Genomic DNA, 24770 nt, shown 5'->3' on the forward strand with positions numbered 1-24770 from the left:
GATCAAGACAAAAATGAATATGTGCTCTGAACAAAACGAGGGTTCAAACCAAGACGGAGAAGACAGAGCAGATTTGAGGAGCCTTAAGGCAAGAGAATCACAAGGACTTGATAATTTGCTAGATACTTGGGTCTTCGAAGAGGAGTCCCCAGGGCCATGGAGTTTTGGTGATACATCCATCACGACCGAGACTACAGGTAGAAGAATAGATTCGGTGGGTCGAGTGTGAATCTGGATCTGAGCGTGGGTTGTCTGTGGCCAGACGGTCAGTAGGGAGTTGCGCGTAAAGTTCTGGGGGGTCAGGAGAGGGTCTGGGCTGAGGGTGTGTGTTTGGAGGGCGTTGACCAGAGCATGTGAGACCCCCAGGGGGAGGTGTGACAGAGAGGAGGGCAGAATGTCGAGGGCACCAGGGTGGTGTGAGAAAAGGAGCGCTCAGGGGCGGTGAGCAGAGGGGGCAGAAGTAGGGCCTGGGGGGACGGAGAGACAGAAAGACAGACAGATGTATCACAGAGGACGGGGGAAGGGAAGGAGGGCTTCCAGGAGGAGGCTGTCGTGGGTGGTCTCAGACCAGCAGAGGCCAGCCAGGCCCACACAGCACGGTCTCTGGCACCAGCGAGGGCCCAGCAGATCCTGCACACATGTTCACCAGGGGAAGACCAGGGAGGCGGGAGGCCCGGGCGTGGGGCTAGGGATGCCCAGCCCACTCTTGTCTCTGGGGCCCGGGAGGGCAAGCAGTGCCCCCAGTACCAGACCCCTCCAGCCCCAGAGGGGAAGCGTGTGCGAGTCTAAAGACAGTGGACCAATGCAGAGCTCTGTCCCTTTGGTCAGAGGCCCCCAGAGGGGAGCTGAGGGAGACTTTGCTCTCTGCGGAGGAGAGCGCTGGGCATTTGCTGAGACACAGCGCCACCTCGTGGCAGGAGGGGCTCACACCAGATTTCTGTCCGACTGTCTCCCCCACCACCCTGACTGCTTGCTCCCAGGCCTTTGAGGGGTCTTTTATGCTGGGATCCCAGGCACTGGAAGCAGTGATCCAGGGCTTTTACCACTTGGACAGCACCTGGGCCCCTGACAGCGGCATCCCTGCGGCACCAGCTGAGGTTGGCCCTGCCAACAGATGAGGTGGGCGGGCTAGAATTTTAGCCAAGACTGTTTGGCCCCACGGTGTGGGCAGACATGTAGGGTCCTGCTCTCAGGATTGTGCCCCCACAGCGGGAGAGACTGTGCCGAGAACTGTTTTGTTGTGCGTTTGTGTGCGGGGTCCTTAGGGGCACAAAATACGTGATGCTCTTCCGGCACTGCTGCCCACCCTCCTCTTACACAGCCCACGGGAATCCTCAGGGCTTTCTGCAGCGTGTGTTTTCCTGTTTGGTTCAGCTCGGAGGTAACCGCGGGGACCCGGGGCAGTATGCAGGGAACCCCAACAGCAGAGAGCCACCCCAGCCACCAGCATCCCCAGAGACCCTCCTCTGGGTCCCGTGGCAGCTTCAGCAGCCTGTTCCCTGGGAGATGTATCCGAGGCCTGCCTGGCTGTCCCGTGGACACCCCTCACCGAGGAGGGCCCGGATTCTGGGGTCACCCTCACAGGCCACAGTTCGCTCCTGATGGCCCAGATGCTTTAGGGCACGTGAGGTCACCACGGGCTTAACTCCACAGAGTTCATTTTTATTCTCAACTGCTGGCTTAGCTAGGCAAGATGGAGGGTTCTCTTAATGCTTTTTAGAAACTTCCCCGTTTTGGGGCGCCTGCGTGGCTCAGTCGGTGAAGCGTCCGACTTCGGCTCAGGTCATGATCTCACAGTTCATGAGTTCGAGCCCCATGTTGGGCTCTGTGCTGACAGCTTACAGCCTGGAGCCTGCTTCGAATTCTCTGTCTCCCCCTCTCTCTGCTCCTCCCCCGCTCATGCTCTGTCTCTCTCTCCTTCAAAAATAAAAATAAAAACATTAAAAAAAAAAAAACTTCCCTGTTCTACAGAAGAAATGTATGTGTGATGTTAAAAAATTAGTCTTACGAAAATGTGTGACTTGGAAAGTTAAAGTCCTTTATATAGACAGTTCTACCCACATCAAAATTCTCTATTAACAGCCTGGTATACGTTCTCTCAGCTTTTTTTCCTACACACGTACACGTGTGAGTGTGTGTGTGTCAGGGGGTTGTTTTCTACATTGACATACAGTTCTATAACTTATTATTATTCTTTCCATTAACAGCATTTTACTAGAGGCATTCTTATCACCAGCCCAAATTCTGGTTGATTCAGTGACCTAAAACCGGGGTGGGAGAAAATGGGATGTCCTAGGACCCAGAAGCCTGAGGGTTTCAGGGAGATATGGTTCAAGAGCCTGGGGGGGAAGGGGGAACCGTGCTAGAAACCCAGATCAGCTGTGGATAACAAAGGATGTCTCCCTTCTGGCCTAGTCGAAAGAGCGTGACTCTCAACCCTGGTGTCATGAGTTCGAGCCCCATGGTGGGTGTAGAGATTACAGATTACTTAAATAAATTATATATATATATATATATATATGTTTACATGTTTATATATATATATATATATATATATATATATATTTGTATATTTATATGATTAAAAAAAAAAAAAGAAAGGATCCCTCCCAGAAGCCAAACCCCAGGAAGGGCAGACCCCGCCCCTAACCTTCGGTATACAGCAGGCTGTGGCATGAATGTGGCCCAGGCAGGTTGTGCTCAGCGAGTGGCTGTCCCAATTTGCTGCCTGAGCTACTGGGACGCCCTGTACGTTTCTGCTGAGTTGGGTGCACAGGCCAGGTGACACCCGGCGTCAGAGCTGGAGAACTGGGCCCTGGGCCAGAGCTGAGGCCTATGATATCCAGGAGAGCAGGGACTGCTTCGAGACAGGCGGCCTTGCGTGCTACACCTGCTCTCCTCCTCGGCCCCACGGGTCAGCACACGCCCCTCGTCGCCCTGCTGCCGGGAGCCAGCTCACATCTGACACCCCACAGGCCACACAATTTTATGGCAAATATTTCCAACTAAGCGAAAAACTAAAAGGAAAGGACGAGATGGAAGTGCTGGTCAGGATGCCGTGGGCTACGGGGTCGGGCAAGCCTTCCAGATGACAGAGCCCACGAGCACTCAGCAGCCCCCTGCCGCTCCAGGACGGGCAGTGACAAGTTTGCATCCTGAGCCCTCTGGCGACTGGCTGTAAGACCAGGGCGACCACTTATGGGCTTCCGAACCCATTTCCTTGCCCGTTAAGTGCAAGTAATACAACCAGTAGCTGCCCACGATAGAATGAAACTATGTGTATCCAGCATTCACCATGTGCCTGCTGGACAATAAATACTTAAATGTTTCCCACTCCCATTATTACGATCGGGTGAGGGCACCCAGAAAAGAAAGAGCTCCCTCAGGCAGATGGACACCTCGGGCACTCAGAGCCATCGGGGCCTCCCGCCTGGGTGCAGCCAGGAACACACCAGCTCCCCGCATAACCGGTGCCTAGGGCAGGTCCTAGCAGGTGAGGCTGGTTTCACGCTCTCCCTGGACAGGGTGCTGGGTGGGCAGGGGTCAAGCCAAAGGCTGAGGAAATGCAAAAACCAGAGGCCCCGGACATCTCCATTTCTTGCCTCCCCCGGGCCTAGAAAGGGCTCCCACCATTACCTGATTGGGTCCTCGGCTCCCACCCCGGGAAAGAGATGGGCCCAGGCCTGGGCCTCGGCTCTGGGGACGGGAGGCAGCCGCCCTCCCTTGTCTGCCCCAGGAGCTAAGTTTTCTCCAGAAAACCCAACTAGGCGCCTCTGGGAAGGGCATGCGGGGCGCCCTGGCCGGGACTCACCCTGGTCGATGGAGTGCTGGGGCAGCTGGCTGAGCTGGCTGTTGACCACCCCCGCGTAGGTGCGCAGAAACTCCTCCTCGCTGGCCGTCAGCTGCAAGGGCGAGACAGCCACTGTGAGGGGCAGTGCACACCGGCTCCCAGAAGGTACCTGCTCCTGTAATCCCCGGGCCCCTGTTCCTGACTCTTGACCCTTCAGTTCCAGAGCAAGCACCCTCTGACCCCACCCCAAACTTGGTCCATGGGCCCACAGGCCTTGCCACTCGGATCAGATCTGAGACTGGGTTCCAGTGCAGCACGGGGCCAGGAGGAAGCCCAGGCCCTGCCCGGGGAGCCCATCCCTTTCTTTCTGAACAGTGCTGCCCTCTCAGTGCCCGTCCTGCCCAGCGCCCCTTGGACACCTCCCAGGGAGACGGGAGGGCGGGAAGGTCAGGGCCTTTAGGGCTCACACCCACCTGGCCCAGGCTCAGCACGGGGATGGGAAGACTGTCCCAGCGGTACCCCTGGAGCTGGACAGGAAGGGCTCTCAGTGGCATGAATCAGCCACAGAGCCAAACCACAAGCCCAGCATCCCCCTCCGCAGACCACAGCTGCCACAGGACATGGCTATAGGCCCTCTGCTCTGCCCACAGCAGCACCCTCCCTGCAGGACCCGTTGCTTGGCACCCCAAAGGCACTCACATTTGATCCCATCTTCCTCAGCATGAGCAGCACTCGGACCTTCTGCTGAATGTACATGTCCTCCGGACTCTTCCCGGGAGCCCCCTCGCGGTTCATTCCCTGGCCAGCCCTGGGGACTCCTGCGGAGCGAGGAGAGGCACTGAAGCGGGCTTCGGGACGAGACCCACCAGACACAGACTGGGTGCTGGGCAGGAGTGGTCAGGCAGCCCACAGTGTTGCAGGGTCTCGCTTCTGAGAGCCCAGAGCAGGTGGCGAGTTGCCTGTTCCTCCCTCACCCCCACCGGCCCCAGGCAGCCAGACTGAGCAGCTAGATCCCGGAGCAGGCGCTGGCGGCCAGCACCCTCTGCGAGGAGCTGTCAGGCCCAGGGAGTCTAAGCTGACCCAGACTTCTGGCCAGCTCGACCTTCCAGCCACTCCCCCCCCCCCCAAGCAAGAGCCCTGCTATCAGCCACAGGGGATGTGCTGAATGAAGCCCTAAGTGTCCCAGGTTTTCCAAGCATGCAACTTCCAGAAGGAGCAAAAGTGACACGACCAGAAGCAGCCAGCTGGCGCCTCTGGCTGGAGAAACCATGAGATCAGTGCTGAGCCCCAAGGCCTGGGCAGCCCCCTCAGCAGAAGCCCCTGACGAATTCAAGAGGCCAGCTCCTGGGCCGGGCTCCAAGGAGTCCCTCGATGGGGACAGGCAGGCCCGGCCGTGGGCACAGACACCCACCTGAGCTCACTGCCGTCACGCGCGCACGCCCACCCCACCTGCCAGAGGGCAGCTCCTGGGGGCAGCAGCAGCTGTGTCTGGGTACAGCAGGGACCCAACCTGCAGAGGGGTCCCAGGAGAGCCGTCCCAGGGTCTCCTCACTCTAGGAGGAGCCGGCAGAGAGGAAGCCGGGCGTGGAGGGGTTTGGGTTACAGGCTTGTAACTCCTGGATGAGTCAGAAATAACGCAGCAGCTGGTGGGGGTGGAGCCTCAGCAGCCCCGCTGCCAAGGAGCTGCTCTCGGGGGACCCAGGGAGCCTGGCTCGCGAGCCAAGGACACTCCTCACGCCGCCCATCCTTGGGGGCCAACAAGCCCTGGACCAGCAGGCTCTCCCAGGCAGCCCTGCTCTCCGGGCAAAGGGCAGACTCAGAAATGTGCCACAGTCCTGGGCAGCAGCCTCCCTGGAGGTCCCTGTCAAGTGTCCAGTCCCCATAAGCTACCAGGGGCTCTGGTCCTAAAAGTCCACACAACAGGCTCAAAAGCTGGCAGGCTGGGGCTAAAGGAGTGGCTGTATACTTGAGGTAGGAGGTCTCCTTCTGGGGCCTTCCTCACCCCACTGAAGCCCCAGACAACCCATTGTACTGTCTACCCACCTGCCGCCCCCTCTGGGCTCAGAAAAGAGCCCAGTGAGCGCTGGTAACCAGGAAAGAGGGGTAAGCCATGTCAAGTGGGTCTCTGATGGGAGCCCGGGTCTGGGACATCACTGCTTCTCACACTGACCCCTTTTCACTTCCTCCCACTGCACTACCCCAGAGTGCTCATGAGGCCTGCTTCTCCTCATGCCTCCCCTCACGCTCTGCCTTCCTGACCCCAGGCTATTTCTAGAACATGCCAAGAAGCTCTTTCCCCCAGCAGGCTTTGCACTGGGTGTCCCCTGAGCCTGGACTGGCTTATTTTCACCCTTCAACTTGCTTAAAGACGCCTTCCCTGGGAACCTTCCCTGACAGCATAGCTGAAGCAGGTTCTGTGTCCCACACCCCCTACACCCACTCGGTCACATAGCCCGGGCTCGTTCCCATTTTCTGGAAGTGCCCTGCTGGAGTACTTGCTTATTGTCTCTCCCCTGCCAGACTTGAAGGCCAGGGCCCGCCTAGCTCACCCCGTCCTCCACAGCTCAGCACCGTGCCTAGCATGCACTTAATAGACACCACCCAGTCGGCTGAATGGAAAAATCAAGACAGCCCGTGGTGTGCAAGTTTCCCCCTCTCTGTAATACCCACGCTGATTTAGGGCCAAATGTCACCGTGTTGAAACAGACCAAAGTACCCAATCCAGTCTGCACAACCAAACTGAGCCTTGACAAAGGACTTCCATTTGAGCAAGTGGAGTGCCTTGGGCCACGGTGCTCCCCAGAGGACTTCTGAAACACTCCACAGAGCTTTCAAACGGGGAGTCAGGGCTTTGGGGAGTGAAAGTCTCCCACCTCCGTCCCGTGTCCAAGGACTAGTGGTCAGTTTGCTCTCTCCTTGTGAAAGACAGCATTGAAGTACAGGGACCAGCCACTAGGTGTCACCGTGTACAAAAGAACCAGAATTCCAGTGAGTTTCCGCGCCTACCCCCACCCGGACTCCCCAACAGGCCCATTTGGTTCCAGCTCTTACTGCGATCCTAGGTCACAAACCACACCCCAGTCCCAGGTCCCAGAGCAAGATCTATCCATCACTCCGGGGCCCGCTCTGCCGAGGCAAGGATATGTATCTGGTTTTGCTGAGCGTCCCAGGACGTAGGGGTCCTGGCTGCCCAGTGACTGGGAACCCCTTCCTCACTGTCCTGTCCTGACGGGCCAAGCTTCCACCGACAGAGATGCAGCCTCAGAGCCCACAGCAGTGGATCAGTGTGAGCGTGACCATGAGCTTGAGCGAATCAATTTACACCGTCTGCTTTTACAGAATTTTGCTCTGTCCAACAACCCTACCCCTCGCATCTTGTACAGATCAATCCCATTCCGCGGTCTTCTGCCATGGTAGCCCCGCTGTCTGGGGGACCTCCCACATTCATATTATGATTACTGGGGGGGGGGGGGTTACACCACCCAGTCGTGGGCCCGGGGTGTCGGTGGGGCCTGAGTGGGTCTCTGGGGCCAGGCTACTCCCAATTCAGCATGCTTCCCTGGCAAAGCCTCTTCTTGCTTTGGGGAAGACCGTTGTCGTTTCCCCAAATTATGGTTTTCTGGTATTCTTTGAGCTCTACTATTGAGCTGCTTCTGCCGGGCCGCTGCACAAGCGGAATGCGCCCAGGGCTGGATCTAGGGCGGAATGTAGCCACGAGCACCCTGCAATCCTAACAGACTAGAACATCACGACTGGTTTACGTGGTTCCGTCCTAAACAGAAACTGCATCAGAGGTGCCGATGTGAAGAAAATTAATAATTGAAGAGAGAAAATCAGGGGCGCCTGGGGGGCTCAGTCAGTTAAGCGTCCGGCTTCGGCTCAGGTCGTGATCTCGCAGTTTGTGAGCTCGAGCCCCGTGTCAGGCTCTGTGCTGGCGGCTCGGAGCCTGGAGCCTGCTTCGGATTCTGTGTCTCCTTCTCACTCTGCCCCTCCCCCACTCATGCTCTGTCTCTCTCTCTCTCTCTCTCTCAAAAATAAATAAACATTTTTAAAAAATTTAAAAAAAAAAAAGAAGAGAGTAAATCATAATCAGTCCCAAAACACATCCATTTCAGTCACTGATATGCTACAAGTATATTAAAGCGTGTTTGGGTCTGGTGCCTATCCAAGCAAACACGCTCTTAAATTTTCATCACAAATCTGACAAGTATCAGATTAATTTCATTTGAAAATTCTTATGCTCCCCTGTAGGGATGAAGAACTGGTCTCCATTAAATGTGTTTGAATCACGTGAGTCTAAACCGCAACTAATTTAGACACAGTAGTTATTCAGTCCTCAGCGGTGAGAGGCAAAAGTAATGATGCTTCTCACTAATGGCCTCCCAGCTAGCTCTGTAGGCGTCCCATCATCTACAGTGCTGATACTTCCATTCTAAATCCTCAGAAAATGTCTCAGTGTCAACCGCCCAAGTCAGAGACAGACCTGCTCCCTCCCCTAAGACACTACCATTATGGAAGCTGACTAGGGAGAAGCATAGAGGGGCCAGAAAAATGGAAAATGGAAAGACACAGGAAACCATCAACTCCCCAAATGAATGGTGAGGGTGCAGGCCTGTGGCCATAGATCATGCTGCAGGTATCCACGGTTATGTAAAAAGTGGGTACGATTCCAGAAAATCACAGCTGATGGGCACAAATGCAGTTCAGACACCAAGGTACGTACGTTCAGTGCAGACGCACAGACACATTCCCCACCACACCCTGCACGTTCCTGTTGGTGCAGAGCCCGCATCTCAGTTGAAAGGAGTCTGACAGGGAGAGGACAGTGGGGCAGGGGCTCCCAGCCACTGGGAGGGATCCGCACGAAGTGACAATGTGGCCCATGGCTTAGGCAACACTGCGTTCCGTGGGAGACATGGAGGTCACACGTAAGACAGCACGCTCCTGCCCTGCTCTGCAAGGACCTGACCTCTGGCTGCACACGGTCTCCAGCTGTGAAGCGGCTGCCGGCACTTGAGATGGGTCGTGGTGCAGGAGGAGTCCCAGAGCAGGAGGGCTGAGGGTTCTGTGCAGCAGTCAGACCCGTTCTGATAAACAGCTTTGAGAGCGGGCCTCCCTTTGACAGGCATGTGTGGCCCTCGATACAAACACAGCCACCTGCACTCATTTTTATTTATAAACTTGCGGCTCGTGCTGTTTGAACACCCACATTTATAAAACTGGAATATACATTTATACCTGGGGTGATCTTACACCTGCCGGGAGAATAGTGGGTAACCTCAGGCTGGGCCAGCCAGCAAGAGCGTCCCTGACCCACACAAGCCACCTCTGCTCCATGGGTTCCAGCACTTGCCTTTCGTTCAACCCATTTATTTTTTTTAGGTTGTGGTACATTTTGGGGCGCCTGGGTGGCTCAGTCGGTTAAGCATCCGACTCTTGGTTTCAGCTCAGGTCACGATCTCACCATATCGTGAGTTAGAGCCCCGCATCGGCTCTGCGCTGACAGGGCGGAACCTGCTTGAGAGTCTCTGTCTCCCTCTCTCTGCCCCTCCCCGACTCGTGCTCCCTCTCTCTCAAAATAAATAAACTTTAAAAAAAAGTTGCGATCTATTTTAAGTGCTTGCATTTAAAAAATGTACGTTTACATTTATACAATGTTCACAGTTGCATAAAATTACAGTGTATCATTGTGTGATTCCCAGAACTCAACACGCAATATTAATTCAGAGACTGTACGCATCTTAGCCTAAGCGACAGAGTGGTAGCACAGCCCTGACGGGAAGAACCCACACGGGCTGCAGAAATGGGCCAGGATCAGGCACTGCGGGGAAGGAAGCGAGATGAGCTCCCAAGCCCGGCCCCGAGACCTGCTCCCCAGCCAGCACTGCTCTAGGGCCCGTTACCAGAAGCCCCTCCCCCGGGGTCCTTACCTGCCTCTGGAAATTAACTTCAGGCAAACAGCTGCTCAACTGCGCAGGGCGGGCTGTGGCCGGGGAGAAATAGGCAGGTGCGGCCCTGTGGAAACACAGAACACGGGTCACGGGAGGAGCCGGGAGGGCCCGAAGCGGGCGCCCACGCCCCACGCTGATGGGGACCCGGCACTGGCAGGAAGCGCATGGCAACGGGTTCTGTCGCAGTCCAGAAATACCTGTGTGTCTGGCCGGCCCAGGGAACCCGCACCAACGGCTCTGGGATAAGGTGCTGAGCGCAGCTAATGCCCGCCTGTCATTTCCGGCTGAAGCAGGTCACCACGCACCCTCCTTCCTTGGGTTAGTCACCAAGTCCAACTGAGAGCTGTGCTCAGAGACGTTGTCACCGGGGTGAGTCACTCCAGGGCAGCTGATGGGCAAGTCCTGAACCTGCACGAGAAGGCGTCCCACCCACCAAACAGCCCGGGCTCCACCTGCTCTGTGCTCGGACACGCATTTACGTCTGTCCTGTGCTCGGCGAGCACCTGTAGCTGCATGTGTGAACATAAACTCACCCCCCACACAACATAAAACACAGTTGCGGGTCATTTACAACCTAGCGCCTGGCCACAGGTCTACCGGCCCCAAACACACCTCTTGCAGGAATCAAAGAACGCTGCCTTCTCCTTCTCCTCTTTTGCCCACTGACACACAACCCCGCCGTTCGGGCCCTTTGCGGGTTCCCCTGGCAGGAGCACGGCCAGAGGCAGGCGGGGGCACTGGGGAATGGTGCCCGGCCGCTCCGGCCCGGTCACCTCCCGTGCTGTGCGCACTGACCTCGGAGTCCCTGGTTACAGGCGGACCCCCAGCTTTCAGCCCCGCTGTGAGGACAGAGATCTGAGGCCAACACTTGGAGCAACCTGTTGTAAGGGAGGCGCAGGACCTCGGGGAGCAGCGAGACCCCTCTTCCACTGTCTTTCAGCAAAGAGAGATGCTCACGAGCCCAAGGGGCTGAAGAAAACGTGTTTTCCAGAGAAAGTGAGATTTCCAAAGCCTCCCCTACAGGTAGATGCTGCTCAAACCTCTGGCCTCTAGTCTGGGTCTCTCTTCAACCAGCAACGGCCCTCGGATGGAGGACCCGTCACCCACTCCTGCCACTCCCTCCACCCTCAGACTACCCCTGCGGGCACGGGCATCTATAGCGATTAATTCTCTTTCGTTCCTCTAGATATCAAAGCATCGAAATACCAAGGCTCCCTGGGGAAACTTCCACCCAAGTGCCCACATTCCTTCAAAAAGAGATGAGAAGACAGCCTTCTTCCACTCCTGAGGGCTTTAATTTCTTCAACTACCACAAAAGCCAATCAGCCTCCTACTGTCTGTAGGACTCGGGCCCTTCCCAGAAGCAGAGAAGAGCTTTGTATCTGTGACTTTAGGGGGAAGGCATCCACAAGCTGAGGTGATGTTCCCGATGGGACCGTCCAGGGATTCACCTCCAGCTGTTCTAGCTGCCATTTTAGGATCAGGCCGATGCCCCCATTTTACAGAGGAGGAAACTGAGGCTCAAAGTTGTGGGGGCCCCTGAGCCAGGATAAGACAGTCAGCGTGCTCCAGGAGCAGAACTGTTTCCGATCAGCTGCACAGCTGAGGTTGGTCACTGCCCTTTGGGCCCTTCATTTTGCCCTCTGTAAAAAGGAAATCATGGGCTCTATCTACCGTATCTTCCCTCGTTGGGTACAATGAGATCAGGGCCGGCTTCATGAGCTGAGGCCTAGAAGCCCCACCCTTGGTCTAAACCTCTGCTCTCACAGTCTTGAAATGCTCACTACTTTTTGAACAAGGGGCCCTGCACTGGGTCCCACAAATTATAAAGATGTTCCAGAATGAGAAAAAAGATGTCAAGGTGCCTCCCAAAACTGCCAAGGCCCCTACAAACTTAAGTAGACACGACATTTAAAAATAATAGTAAATAAATAAATGTAGGTATGACATTGACTCAAGAAGGATTCACTGGGGTGCCTGGGTAGCTGAATCTGTCGAGAGTCCAACTCTTGATTTTGGTTCAGGTCGCCATCCCAGGGTCGTGGGATTGAGCCCCGTGTCGGGTGGGCTCCATGCTCTGCCTAAGATTCTCTCTCCCTCTCCCTCTGCCCCCTCCCCTGCTTTCTCTCTCTAAAATAAAAAATAAGGGGCACCTGGGTGGCTCAGTCGGTTAAGCTTCCGACTTCGGCTCAGGTCATGATCTCGCGATTCGTGGGTTCGAGCCCCACGTCAGGGTCTGTGCTGACAGCTCAGAGCCTGGAGCCTGCTTCGGATTCTCTGTCTCCCTCCCTCTCTCCCCGGCTTGCACTCTGTCTCTCTCTCTCTTTCTCAAAAATAAATATTAAAAAAAATTTTTCAATAAATAAGATAATTAAATTAAATAAAAAGGAGGGTTTACTAAAACCCTTCTAGGTGTGCACAGCCCCGTGTCAGGCTCCTGGAATAGGAGACGCAAAAAGTGGGGCCGTGACACTGAGCCTGCCTTCCAGGAAGTGGCTGAGTGGCTGAGGACCTCACACTGCCCAAAGCAGACGGAAAACGACACAAACAGTAAGCAACAATGAGCCAAAGGGTGCGTCAGGCCAAGACCCAAACACGTCCAGGGTGCCAGCTGCCGGTGATATACCGTGCCCAGCACTGCCCCCCGCGCAGCTCAGGAGCGCCAGGAAAAGACCCGGGGCTCTGACCCGGGGTAGCAAGTGCAGAGTAAGGGAGGCGCAAAGCTCTGTGACAACACACAGGAGGGGGGACCGGCTGCCAAGAGAACCAGGGAGAGGATGACCAGGAGTTTGCTGGTGGAGAGGAAGGAGAAGGGCGCTGAAGGCACCGGGATGGTCTCTGAGCGATTATTGAGCATCTACTATATGCCAGGCCCTGTGCTAGGCGCTGAAGACACACGGGTGAGCACAAGAGCTGTGATCTGCTTGTGGCAAGTGAGTGAGGAGGAGGCGGATCTCAAGCCACACCCAGGGAAACGGCAAGGTGCCTCGAGGATGTGCATCTAGGAGCCTGACCTAGGCGGGAGGGGAGGCAGCCGAGGAAGTGATCCCTGAGCTGGCACCTGAACGGCGAGGAGGTGGGTGGGGGGCCACGCACCCGTAAAGGTCCTGAAGCGGGAAAAGATTTGGTCTTTAAAAAACCCGGAGAGAGAAGGTGTCGGGAGAGAGGTGTCAAGGTGGGCTGGGACTGGACCACGTGGGTGGGTCCCGCGAAGGGTGAGGAGAGGCGGTCAAGGGGCGGGGGGAGTCATTCAATCAACAAGTGTATGGAGCACCTAGTATGCATTGGGATAGATCAGTGAAAATACAGTCAAAAATCCCTACGTAGTCTGGTGAGAGAGGAGAGCAGGCAAAACAAAATAAAAATCAAATCAACGGGAAATAATACAGTGCGAACAGAAGAAGGTGACCGACAGGTACTAAAATAGATTTAAAAAAAAAAAAAAAAAACGGAGCTGGGGGAGGGGACCAGGAGCGTGGGGTGGCCAGGTGGGCCTTCCTGAGCAGAGCCTGGACAAGGTGACGGAGTGAGCCGTGGGAGCCCAGAGCAGAGCTGGACGGAGGCCCCGGGGTAGGGTGTGCTGCAGGAACAGCAAGGAGGGCCACGGGAAAGGAACGCACGCAAGGGGCGCAGCGCAGCGCATTAGTAGGACAGAGGAGGCCTCTGGAAAACCTGCCCTTGACCTGTAAGTAAAGGCAGTGAGTTAGAGGCATGGCCCCATCTGACTTGGGTCCGACTCAGACACGCATAAGAGGCTGTGAGGGTGGAAGCAGGGCGAGGCCGTGGCGGGGATCCAGGCAACAGGAGTGGGCAGGACATCAGGAGGGCCGGCGGGTGAGGCACGCAGTGGGGGCAGGCACCGGGTGGGGACTCCCAGGCCTGGGGGCCCCTGTCCAGTAAGATGGGGAGACACAGGTGGAGGAGTTTTGGGAAAGGACCAGGGGCTGAATTTCAGACAGTTTAGAGCCTTCCCATCAATAAGCCTCAGTTTCTTTATCTGTAGAATGGGGATGATAATGGTACCTGCCTCACAGGCTGGCTGTGAAAATGAGAGGACACATAGAGCGCAAGGCACCATACCCGGTGCACGGCAGATACTCAATAAACACGTAAGGTGATATACACGACGTAACTGATTTTTGTTAAGCTTATTTATTTATTTTGAGAGAGAAAAAGAGAGCGAGCGAGGGAGCGGCAGAGAGGGAGAGAGAGAGAAGGGGCTCGATCCCCTGACCCGTGAGATCATGACCTGAGCCAAAATCCAGAGTCACACCCTCAACCAACTGAGCCACCGGGCATCCTAGTGAGTGATATCTTTGTTAGAGAACGGGGGGTGGGAAGAAGACTAAACAGCAAGAATTCAAAAGTTTAAAATACCCGGCTTCCTTTCCTCCCCCTTCCCTCCCAGTTCACCCATCGGCCTCCAGCGGGCTCAAAGGAATGACGGTGCAAAGAGCTACGGGGTGGCGGGGTGGTGGTGCAAGACCCCACCTCCATGTCCCACATGCTGCCCTGAATCACCAGGGATGCTTTAGAGCAGAGCCTCCCAACCTTGGCGCTATCGAGATTCTGGAATTCTTTGTTGTGAGGGCTGTCCGGTGCATCGTGGGATACCTAGCAGCATCCCTGGGCCCTATCCACCAGATGCCGGCCGCACCTCCCCCTTGGCTGTGACAACCAAAAATGTGTCCAGACACTGCCATGTGTTCCTTGGGAGGCAAAACACACCCCTGGTTGAGAGTTCCTTTAAAGAAATAGTTGACGCACATTTCAACTATGGGCCAAGTGCTGTGTTCACCCCATCCTGTACACGAGACCTTCAGTCTTCACAACAGACATCCCTATGAGGTTTTACAAATGAGGACACGGGGCTGCAGGGATCACCCAGTGATCACTCAGCCAGTCCTACTCGGTACTGGGACAGGATTCGAACCCAGATCGCCCGAGCTCTGAACCACTATGCTCCGTTGCTATGCAGGATACAAGTGAGTGGGTAAAAAGCATTCAGGGCCAAGGAGAGGGAGGGAGCACTGAGCCTGGTCTCCACACCGGGCGGCGGCTCAGACCCTCAGCGACATCAAAACTGGGGCACCAGAGAGGATTTCCACAAGCTCTGCTCTCAGTAATTAAACTGCAACCTCCCGGACTCTGGGGCCTCATTAGCAACTGCCTTAATTAATAAATTCCACATTTCAGCTTCCTCCATCCAGAGCCAGCCTCGGCGTTCTTGAACCCTGTTCCACCAGCCTGAGCAAAACAGGTCTAACGGCAGCTCTGGCGAGTCAGGGAGTTTGTGGGACGAGGCATCCTTCTTAGGGGATGATCTTGGGATGAGGAATTCGTCCTGAGGTCGCCAACCCAAGTTCAAGCCTGACCCAAAGCTCCTTCCTGCTCTGTGAAGCCAGGCTATGTGGCAGAGCAATAATGGTACCTATTGCTGTTGCTGGAACATTCTCTAAGGGCCAGGCACAATGTCAGTCACATTCATCACATTGTCTTGTTCAATTTTAGTCCTTGCAACAAGCCTGTGAGGTAAGAATTATTCCCATTTCATAGATAAGACAACTGTGACTCAGGGATGTTAAGTACCCTGCTCAAGGCCACCAAGCTAGTAAGTGACAGGGCCTGGATTTGAATGCATGAGTTCCTTCCATCCTATCAGCCCCTTCTGGCTCAGGAGTTGGGAGAAACATGAGCCATTTTAACTGAAATGAAAATGAAAATCCACTTTGCAGAGAAGAAGAGAGGCAGTCACCACCCCTCCCCCAACTCCTGCTGATCGGAAAATAAGATAACGCAGCATAACAACTGAACACAGCGAATAGTCCTCGATGGGATCCTGGAGAGAGGGGGGAATGGATTCATCAAGGCCATTATTGAGCAATTAGGGAAAATTTACTAGGGGCTATTGATTAGATATGGTATTGCATCAATGGTGTGTGTGTTGAATGTGATTTTATCTCGGTTATGCTGGAAAATATCCTGGTCCTTAAGCGATACAGGCTGAGGTGTTTAAGGATGAGATGTCTCAATGCTTGCCGCTTACTCCGAAATGGTTCAGGAGAAAGATGTGTGTGTGTGTGTGTGCGTGTGAGTGAGTGTGCACAGAGACAGTGCGTGAGCAAATATGGCAAAAAGTTAACACTGGTGAAACTAGGTAAAGGGCATAGTTCACTACTATTTCAACTTCTCTGCAGATTGGAAATCAAGATTACAAGGTTGGGAAAACGCTGGAAAGCCACGGGGAAACGGTAAGGCAAGGCAGTCGGAGGGCCCCCCCCCCCAGTGCCCAGGGAAGGCCCCCTGATGTGCCGAGAGCTGCGTGTGGCCCCACCCGCTGCTGTGGGGACCGGCTCTGAGGCCCCGGTACAGATGAGCCTGCTCCTATCTGGCCGCAGGCCCGTGGGAGCAGGAGTGATTCTGAATTCTTGAAGTTCACCCTCCAAACACCTCCAAACACCCACCCTTCAGCCAACGCGGCTGCCGCATCCTGTTCCAGGTGCAGACCGCTCTGACGAAGGCCCTTCGGTGAAGGTTCCTGCGGCATTAAAATCGAATCCACATAACTCGATTCAAAACAACCCAACAACAAACAGAGCGCAGACACCCCGCCCAGCTGTCCTGAGGACCATGGTGAAGGCATCAAACTGCATCAAAGCACAGTTAGGCTGGGAAGGCAGCCCAGGAGGGCCTCGGAAGCACCAGGAGGGCCTCGGGGGTGTGGGGGTGCTTCCTCCCTCCATGATGACTCCCCCTCAGAGCTCGGCCTGCGGGCCACTCACACGTGGCACCTGTGGGCATGTCGTATAAACCAAAAGGACTCTGGGACAGGCCCAGACCTGTCCCAAGAGAGCTCCCCGGAGACCTGCATGCTGGACAGGAGGTGAGAAGCAAGGGCCCCCTCCACTCCGCCCTTGGGCCGAGGCAGGTGGTTGACCGGTGAGGAGGGGGGCCAGCGGGGGTCCTCGGTTGGGGGCATCTGGCCATGTCTGGAGATGGTTCTGATCGTCATGTCATAACTGGGAGGATCCTGGTGGGTAGGGGCCAGGGATGATGCCAAACACCCTAGGATGTCCGTGGCAGCCCCCCACAAGGCACTCTCGAGCCCCCACGTCCACTCAGGGCCACCCAGGAGTTATCAGCCTCACCGGGCCCCTTCGACACCTCTGGGCCTCAGCAGCCGCCGGTCCCTTGGCCCGGAATGCCCTTTCCGGAAGAGTGCTGTTCTCTGCTCTGGGCTGCCCTGAGGCCTGTGTTTGCACACCTGCCCAGGTTTCTCAGCTCACAGCGCCGCCTGTCGCCGCCCCCAGCACAGCCCCCCGCTGTCCCCACCTCCAGACTGGAAGCGGCCTTCTACAGAGACACTAAAATGAACCCACACGTCTCACCACACATAATTCTTCTGCAACTCACAGAAGGGGCTGATGCTTTTTCTTCAGTCTCCAGTATTTCCGTGGACCCTCGAAGAGCCTGCAGGCTGAGGGCTGTGTGCTGAAGAGTCTGGACGGATTCAATGGTGCCGCCCGGGATTCACTTGGGAACCGCAAAGGAGGCCCCAGCCTCAAGGCCCTCACCTCGGGGAATCTGAGACATGGAGGGATGGAAGGGGCCTGTGTGTATATGCCATAGAATGTTGGTGTGACTGCACTGATATAAGGCATCTGTTTAGAAATTCTGGCTTAAAAATGTCTCCTATATTTCGGCCTGATTGATTAAAAAAAAAAAAAAAGTTACTCAGAGACTGTGGTCTCTTCAAGTCCTGCGCCGAGTGAAACCCCCTTTTTATGGCTAAGAAAGAGTACCTGGCAGGCCTGCTCTGACAGCCTCTCGAGGTTCAGCTGAGAACAATGCAAACAGGAAGGGAATGCGGGGCCACAACCCCAGGAAGTTTCTGCAGCTGCAGGGGGGACACTCCTCAGTCACTAGGCTGTGGTTCTGACCCAGGGATATGCAGGTGGTGGTGGTGGTTTTCTCTTCGCACAATAGGGGAATGAGGACAGAAGGGAAAAGGCATCTTTTGACCTAATTTTAAAAGATTCTTTTTTCTTCCCAGAGAACAGCTGGAGCCCTGAAACCTGGCCAAGCCGGAGCCGGAGACCTGAAGTCAGGAACCAGAGCGCCTACAAAACCTCGCTCCGGATCTTCCTCTGATTCAGTCAGATTCGTGACCCTCGGCCTCCGGCAGGTTCCAGGGGGTGGGTAATGTCTATTTATAAGTGAACGTAGGAGCTGGAAGCTTCAGTTCTCACACGGGTGCGGGCACACTCGCCCTGCTCCTGGGCACCAGGTCTCCCAGGCCGGATGACCCTCACTGCGGGCCGAGCACCTGGCAGTGTTGGAAGCCGCCCCCTGCGAGCTGCCGACGGAAGGCAGGACCCTTCTTCTCTCCTGTGACCTTGATCAACATCTCAGGTGCCCCCCGCCCCCGCGTGCTGACCACGCTGCCCCCCTTCACCCGGGGAAAGCTCACTTTGATGGCCGGTCAGTCTTCTGAGGGACAGAGCTGGGGCCTGGCAGGGAGGCTTCACGGCCCTCGTGTCAACCGCCAGAGAAGGAGGCCAGGATTTCAATCCATGGAAGCCCCGTCAACCTCACGGCCCACAGCTATGTCGATTTTTGCAGAGTCACCATTTTAAATATTTAATTAAGTTGGGAAATTTTCAACTTTAAAATTAAAAAAAAAATTTTTTTTTAAGTTTATTTTTGACAGAGAGAGAGAGAGAGAGAGAGAGAGAGAGAGAGAGAATGAGCGGGGGAGGGGCAGAGAGAGAGGGAGACACAGAATCCAAAGCAGGCTCCAGGCTCCGAGCTGCCAGCACAGAGCCCGGCGCGGGGCTCGAACTCACAGACCGTGAGATCATGACCTGAGCGGAAGTCAGACACTCAACCGACTGAGCCACCCAGGCGCCCCCCCCCCCAAATTTTTTTAAACAGAAAGGGAAAAACTGACAGTGCTGTTTATTTATCAAGAGCTGCACGGGGTCCCCTCGCGCAGAAATGTATGGACACGTTTATGCCCCCTCATTAGGGTAGGGACAAGCCTTGTTCTAAGAGGCAGGCCCGAGCACGGCCCCGGCTGCCCTCTCCCTCCCCGGGGCGCCGCCCTCTCCCACTCTGCTCCCTTTGCCTCCGCTCTCCATCCCTTCCCTCCATTAAAGTCTCTTATAATTGGTTCAAATAAATCAGCTTCCTGAATGAGTTCACTGCATCCCCTCAGAATCCCAGGGCCAGGAAGGCCTCCAACTTCCTGTTGGGAGAATTAGGTCATTAAATCAATGGGGTTGGCCTGCAGGGCGGGGGCTCAGTCCCCCTAGTTGTGCCCCCAGAGGCGGCAGGCTGGCAGCCTCCTGGCTTCCAGAGCCGGCCCCCTCCTCACCACCCAGCTCTGGAGAGGACTATCCTCAGGATCTAGCTGGCAGGCTCCGGGCATGGCCTCCTGGGTGGAAATTCTTCCTATAAACTCTCCAGAAAATAAGGTTGAGGATCACTGCCTCCTCTTTCCTGTAGGTTTTCCACATAGGTGTGTGCTCATTTGCATAAAGTATAGGTATGTTTGTTTGCCTCAAAACCACGCACATACCACTGCTACAAATTGCGAGGGTTCATGATACCCACACATCCCGGGAGCCACTCTGTTTGTTTGGATAACTGCTGCTCTATTCCGCAGGCGGTGACCTTCCCTCTCCTTTCCCCCCCCCCCCCCCCCCCCCCCCGGCTACCTCTGAACAATAAAATAATCCAAGGAAGGAGGAAGCCTCCCCACAAGAGGCTGCTGAGACTCAGTTTCCTCCCTCTCTAAATGTTGGACAAGCTGATACTCAAAAAAACAAAAATATTTTAAACAAAGACAACTCCAGAATCCACATGCGTTTATTCTATCAACTCGCCGGGGAGTGTGTGGGGGGATGCAATATGAAGATAAGGACTTCAAGCGGGCCACAAAACTCCAGCCTGAGGGCAACCACGGAGAGGCAAGGCATTTCCAGGGAAAATACACGCGCTCCCAGGAGGTGGGAAGACAAACCACCTAACGCAACAGGAATCCACCCACAGTCACCTAGAGGGTTTGCTCAGGGCCAAGGCCACCATGGAGAAGCTCAGAAGAGTGGACCGAAATCGATCGGAGGCTGCTGGGGTCCATGTTTCTGAAAAAGAAACTGTCCCCATTCCCAACGGGTGTCGGCATCAACGCCCAGACCAGGCACACCCAGATAATCCGGTTTAGCAGCCAAATCCCCATCATCCGTTTGTAATGACACCCTTCGTTCCCAAAGCCACAAAACCATTAGTCACCAAGCCACGGACGAGGAGCAGAAGCTCCCAGCAAAACTGGCTCGTTACCACTCCCCTGGCAAAAAGGCTCCTGGTTTTACAGGCCAGCTTACTCACCTAAGACCGTCACGTTTCGTAAAATGAAACACAAGACTCTTTTACAAGCCCATAGCCACATAATGCAAGCAGAAGCTGACCTCTTGAAAAACTCTCGGCTGAGAAGAAAAAGCTTCTCTCAAGTTTCGCTGAGAGAAAGGTTAATGATGCTACGTACTCGTTTGATGGTATCCCCGAGGATTAAGGCTTTCAGTCTCAGAGAACTAAACTTCCTTGCAAATTTACTTGGAGCAATGTGGAAACGAAACAAGAATACAGGCACCCGTGCACGCGGCTGCCCACCCGCTTCTAGAATCACGTAAGCCTGCCAGAAAGATCCTAGGTCATAAAAATTTCCCAGTCCAGAAAGAATAACTCACCTACAAGGGAGGATCCTAAGAGAAAGAGAAACAGACAACTGTGCATCCTGGAAAAGAAGGGCAAAGAAGCCAGAAATCCAGGACGATAACCCAGGAGAGCCAGGCAAAGCCAAGGGAACCGAACCAAAATAGATTCCGGATGGAACAAAGTTGGGGGTGTGTTCTCCTCACCTTTTCCTGGTGAAAAGTTTCAAAAAAGCTGAAAGAAACAGTACAGGGAACATCCCAAAACCCGCCCCGAGAGACACCGCTCGTTACCATTCGCCGTGTTTGTTTCATGCTTCTCCGTGTTGTGGGTATACAGGGATGGTCTTCTTCCTGAGCCATTTGAAAGGAAGTTGCAGATATCACGACACTTTGCTAAATGTCTCATGGCTGTCTCCTAAGGCCATCCTCCTACATATAACCGGGACCCAGGAACCCCCAAGGAACATAATATCGACCCAGTAGTATTCTCTCATGCACACCCATGTTCCAGTTTCCTCAGCTCCCCTGACCCTCACTTTGGCCATCACTGTTTTTCTTCCTTCCTTCCCGCTTTCTTTCCTCCTTCTTTCCTTCCAAGATTTTATTATTTCTTTATTTTAAATAAATTTATTTATTTTGAGAAAGAGAGAGAGAGAGAACATGAGCAAGGGAGGGACAGAGAGAGACAGAGAGAAAGAGAGAGAGACAGGGAGGGAGAGAGAGAATCCCAAGCAGGCTCCTCGCTGCCAGTGCAGAGCCCAATGAGGGGCTCGAACTCACGAAGCGCAAGATCATGACCTGAGCTGAAATCAAGAATCGGACGTTCAACCGACTGAGCCACCCAGCTACGCCCTCAAGATTTTATTTTTAAGTCATCTCTACGCCCAGTGTGGGGATCAAACTCACAGCTTCAAGATCAAGAGCTGTGCGCTCCACCAACTGAGCCAGCCAGGTGCCCTGGCTGGCACTGGTTTTCCATCCAGGATCCAATGGAGGAATCACAGGTGCATCTGATGCCCTGCTCTTTCAACTCCCTTCGCCTGGAATGGTTCACCATCTTCTCCTTGCCTGTCATGCCATGAACATTGTTTAGAGTCCAGGAAACGTTGTCTTTAGGACATCCCACAATCTGGATTTGCCCAACTGTTCCCTAGAATTAGAATAAGGCTAACCGTTTGGCAAGAAGCTATCAGAGCCGATGTTGCCAGTGCTCTACTGGAGGCACACAATGCCGGCTTGCCCCGTTGCTGGTGCCTCTGGGTTTGATCCACTGGTCATGGAGCAAAGCTTTAAATATCTAAAATAGAGAGTAGGCATATTGTGTGAAAACACGGGAAAAGAAAACGGTGAGAGAAGAAAATAATATTAAATGAAACCTAAACATTATAAAAGATTTGAAAATTCGATCATACAAAAATCAAAACTCTGCATAGAAAGATATAATCAAGAGAATAATGACAAATTGTTAAAATATGTGTAATTATTCTTTTGATTATTTAGTCCAGCCATAGGACAAACTTTTTTAATATATAAAGAACACCTGTAGATCAATAATAAAAGACTGCCAACTCAAGAAAGAAATGGGCAAACAATATAACACGTTGTTCATAAATGGCTCTTAAAGCTATGAAATGAAAAAGTCCCTTCTTTCCTCATAAGGAAAACACAAATTAAAATTATAATGATATACCACCTCTTGGGGCGCCTGGGTGGCTCAGTTGGTTAAGCATCCGACTTCGGCTCAGGTCATGATCTCACGGTTCGTGAGTTCGAGCCCCGCGTTGGGCTCTGTGCTGACAGCTCAGAGCCTGGAGCCTGCTTCGGATTCTGTGTCTCCTCTCTCTCTGCCCCTCCCCTGCTCATGCTCTGTCTTTCTCTGTCTCTCAATAATAAATAAATGTTAAAAAAAAAATTTTTTTTAAATGATATACCACCTCTAACTTATCAGGTTAGGAACAATCAAAAAAGTTTGACAACTTCTGCCACGGGATGGGGGAAATAGGTATTCTTGTACAATTTTAATGGGCATATAAAATGTTACTGTCTCCATGGAGGGCATCTGCCAATACTGAAAATCTGATCAGATGCACCCTTTGCTCTAGCAACTCAGCTAGAACTTGTCCTCTGGACACCCTTAGACAAACCCATAAAAATATGTGTATAAGAATATTCCCTGGGGCGCCTGGGGGGCTCAGTCAGTTAAGCATTGACTTCAGCTGAGGTCATGAACTTGTGGTTCATGGGTTCAAGCCCCGCATCAGGCTCTGTGCTGATAGCTCAGAGCCTGGAGCCTGCTTCAGATTCTGTGTCTCCCTCTCTCTCTGCCGCTCCGCTGCTAGTGCGCTCTCTCTCTCTCAAAAATAAACAAAGATTAAAAACAACTTAAAAAAAAAAAAAGAATATTCCTTGTTGGGGCACCTGGGTGGCTCAGTCGGTTGAACATGACTTTGGCTCAGGTCATGATCTCGCAGTTCGTGAGTTTGAGCCCCACATTGGGCTCTCTGCTGTCAGTCTGTCAATGCAGAGCCCGCTTTGGATCCTCTGTCCTCCTCTCTTCGCCCCTTCCCCCACTTGCACTCTCCCAGAAATAAGTAAATATTAAAAAAAAAAAAGATATTCCTTGTTAATAGTAACAAAAGACAGAAAATGTAAATGCTCACCAATAGGAGACTGGTTTTAAGAAATTAAAATACGACCAATCAGAAGAATGCCACGGAACCATTAAAATGGGTGATAGTTCTCAATGACCTTAGACAAGTAATTTAACTTCTCTGTGCCTCAGTTTACTCGTCTGCAAAACTGTGGACAATAACAGTACTTAGTTCACAGGATTTCTGTGAGGAGTAAATGAGTAATATAAGTAAAGCCCTTTTAATGTTTATTTTTGGGACAGAGAGAGACAGAGCATGAACGGGGGAGGGGCAGAGAGAGGGAGACACAGAATCGGAAACAGGCTCCAGGCTCCGAGCCATCAGCCCAGAGCCTGACGCGGGGCTCGAACTCACGGACCGCGAGATCGTGACCTGGCTGAAGTCGGATGCTTAACCGACTGCGCCACCCAGGCGCCCCTAGTAAAGCCCTTTTAACAATATGTAGCACACATGGGGCGCCTGGCTGGCTCAGCTGGTAGAGCATGAGACTCTTGATCTTAGGGTTGGGCAGATAGATAGAGCAATATTCAGCACACAGGTAGTGCTTGAGAGGTAGTAGCTTGATGTAACGATGATGGTGTTGGTATAGAATGAGCTCCAGTATTTTTTTTTTTTTTTGAAGTTTTTATTTATTTATTCCTTTAAGTAATCTCTACACCCAGTGCAGGGCTCGAACTCACGACCAAGAGATCAAGACTTGCACGCTCTTCCGACTGAGCCGGCCAGGTGCCCCAGTTGCAGGATTTAGTGTGGAGTAAGGTGCAGAATGCTGTGTATCTCAGTGGGAAAAACCAGGGCCTGTCAGGCATGTGTGTGATCACACGTGTGCATGGTACATTTGTACACGTGTAGAGTGTCTCTGGTTAAGATGCACAGGACACTGGCTGACATTGGTCTCTTCTGGGGCTGGGACTCCAGGCGGGAAGGCGGACTAGGCTTTCACCACAGAGGCTTCTGAATTCTGTACTCTGTCTAGATTACCCAGTCCAAAAGAAGTGAGTGATATTCTGTTAAAGGAAGTGAAATGGGGTCGAAAGAGGACAATAAAAGACAGCTCTTCCTCTGGGTGGTCCAGCTGGCCCGGGAAGTACCTGGTGTCGAGCATCCGAGCTCCCCTGTCCCAGCTGTCAGGCCTCACAAACCTCTTCTCTCCCTCGGAGACCGAAGGCGGGGGCCACCACCTCTGCGAACGTGAGGCGAGGGGCACGAGGGATAAAGGACTTCTGCCAGACTCTGCTCTACCGTAAGCTCCAGAAGTCTGCTCCGTGCAGGAGAGCAGAGCCAGGCCCCTGGAGAGACACCCCACAGCCGGCCTCCGGGCTTAGAGGCCCCACCGTGTCCTCCTAAAAACCACTGCTCCCCATCTTCCTGCAGCTCCAGTGGTCGGCCAGAGGAATGCCACGTGCCTGAAGAGGCCACCGGGCAGTGCCCACAGCGGGACGGACCGGGGTGGGTGGGGAGGGGGTGACACACCCTCTGCCTCAGTCAGGAAGCTGAACGCACGCTCAGCGATGGCACTCACATGGGTCTGAGACCACTGCCTCCCCGAGCTGACCTTGGCAGTTTCCCTTCCACCTTTTGCTCTGACCTTTGTAAATAAGATTGTAGAAGCGCCTGGGGGGGGCTCAGTCGATTAAGCATCCAACTTGGGCTCAGGTCATGA

The 24770-nt window shown here is 53.9% G+C and overlaps 1 protein-coding gene across 2 annotated transcripts in view; it reads right to left on the reverse strand.

Moving 5' to 3' along the window:
- CTNNBIP1 (catenin beta interacting protein 1) overlaps positions 1 to 24770 on the reverse strand; it is a 50354-nt gene that overhangs the window by 16904 nt on the left and 8680 nt on the right. Inside the window, exons 1-4 of one of the 2 annotated variants that reach the window (XM_003989473.6) lie at positions 9939 to 11755; positions 9721 to 9805; positions 4490 to 4608; positions 3812 to 3902 (exon numbers count right to left, since the gene is read on the reverse strand). In XM_003989473.6, coding sequence (XP_003989522.1) covers positions 3812 to 3902; positions 4490 to 4585 — 187 coding nt within the window. In that variant the 5' untranslated portion in view covers positions 4586 to 4608; positions 9721 to 9805; positions 9939 to 11755. Of the gene's footprint in view, positions 1 to 3811; positions 3903 to 4489; positions 4609 to 9720; positions 9806 to 9938; positions 11756 to 24770 lie in introns of those variants that run through there. The other variant, XM_023258087.2, reaches the window with a different exon arrangement.

Source organism: Felis catus, chromosome C1 (assembly GCF_018350175.1).
Source record: "Felis catus isolate Fca126 chromosome C1, F.catus_Fca126_mat1.0, whole genome shotgun sequence".
Lineage (NCBI taxonomy): Eukaryota > Metazoa > Chordata > Mammalia > Carnivora > Felidae > Felis > Felis catus.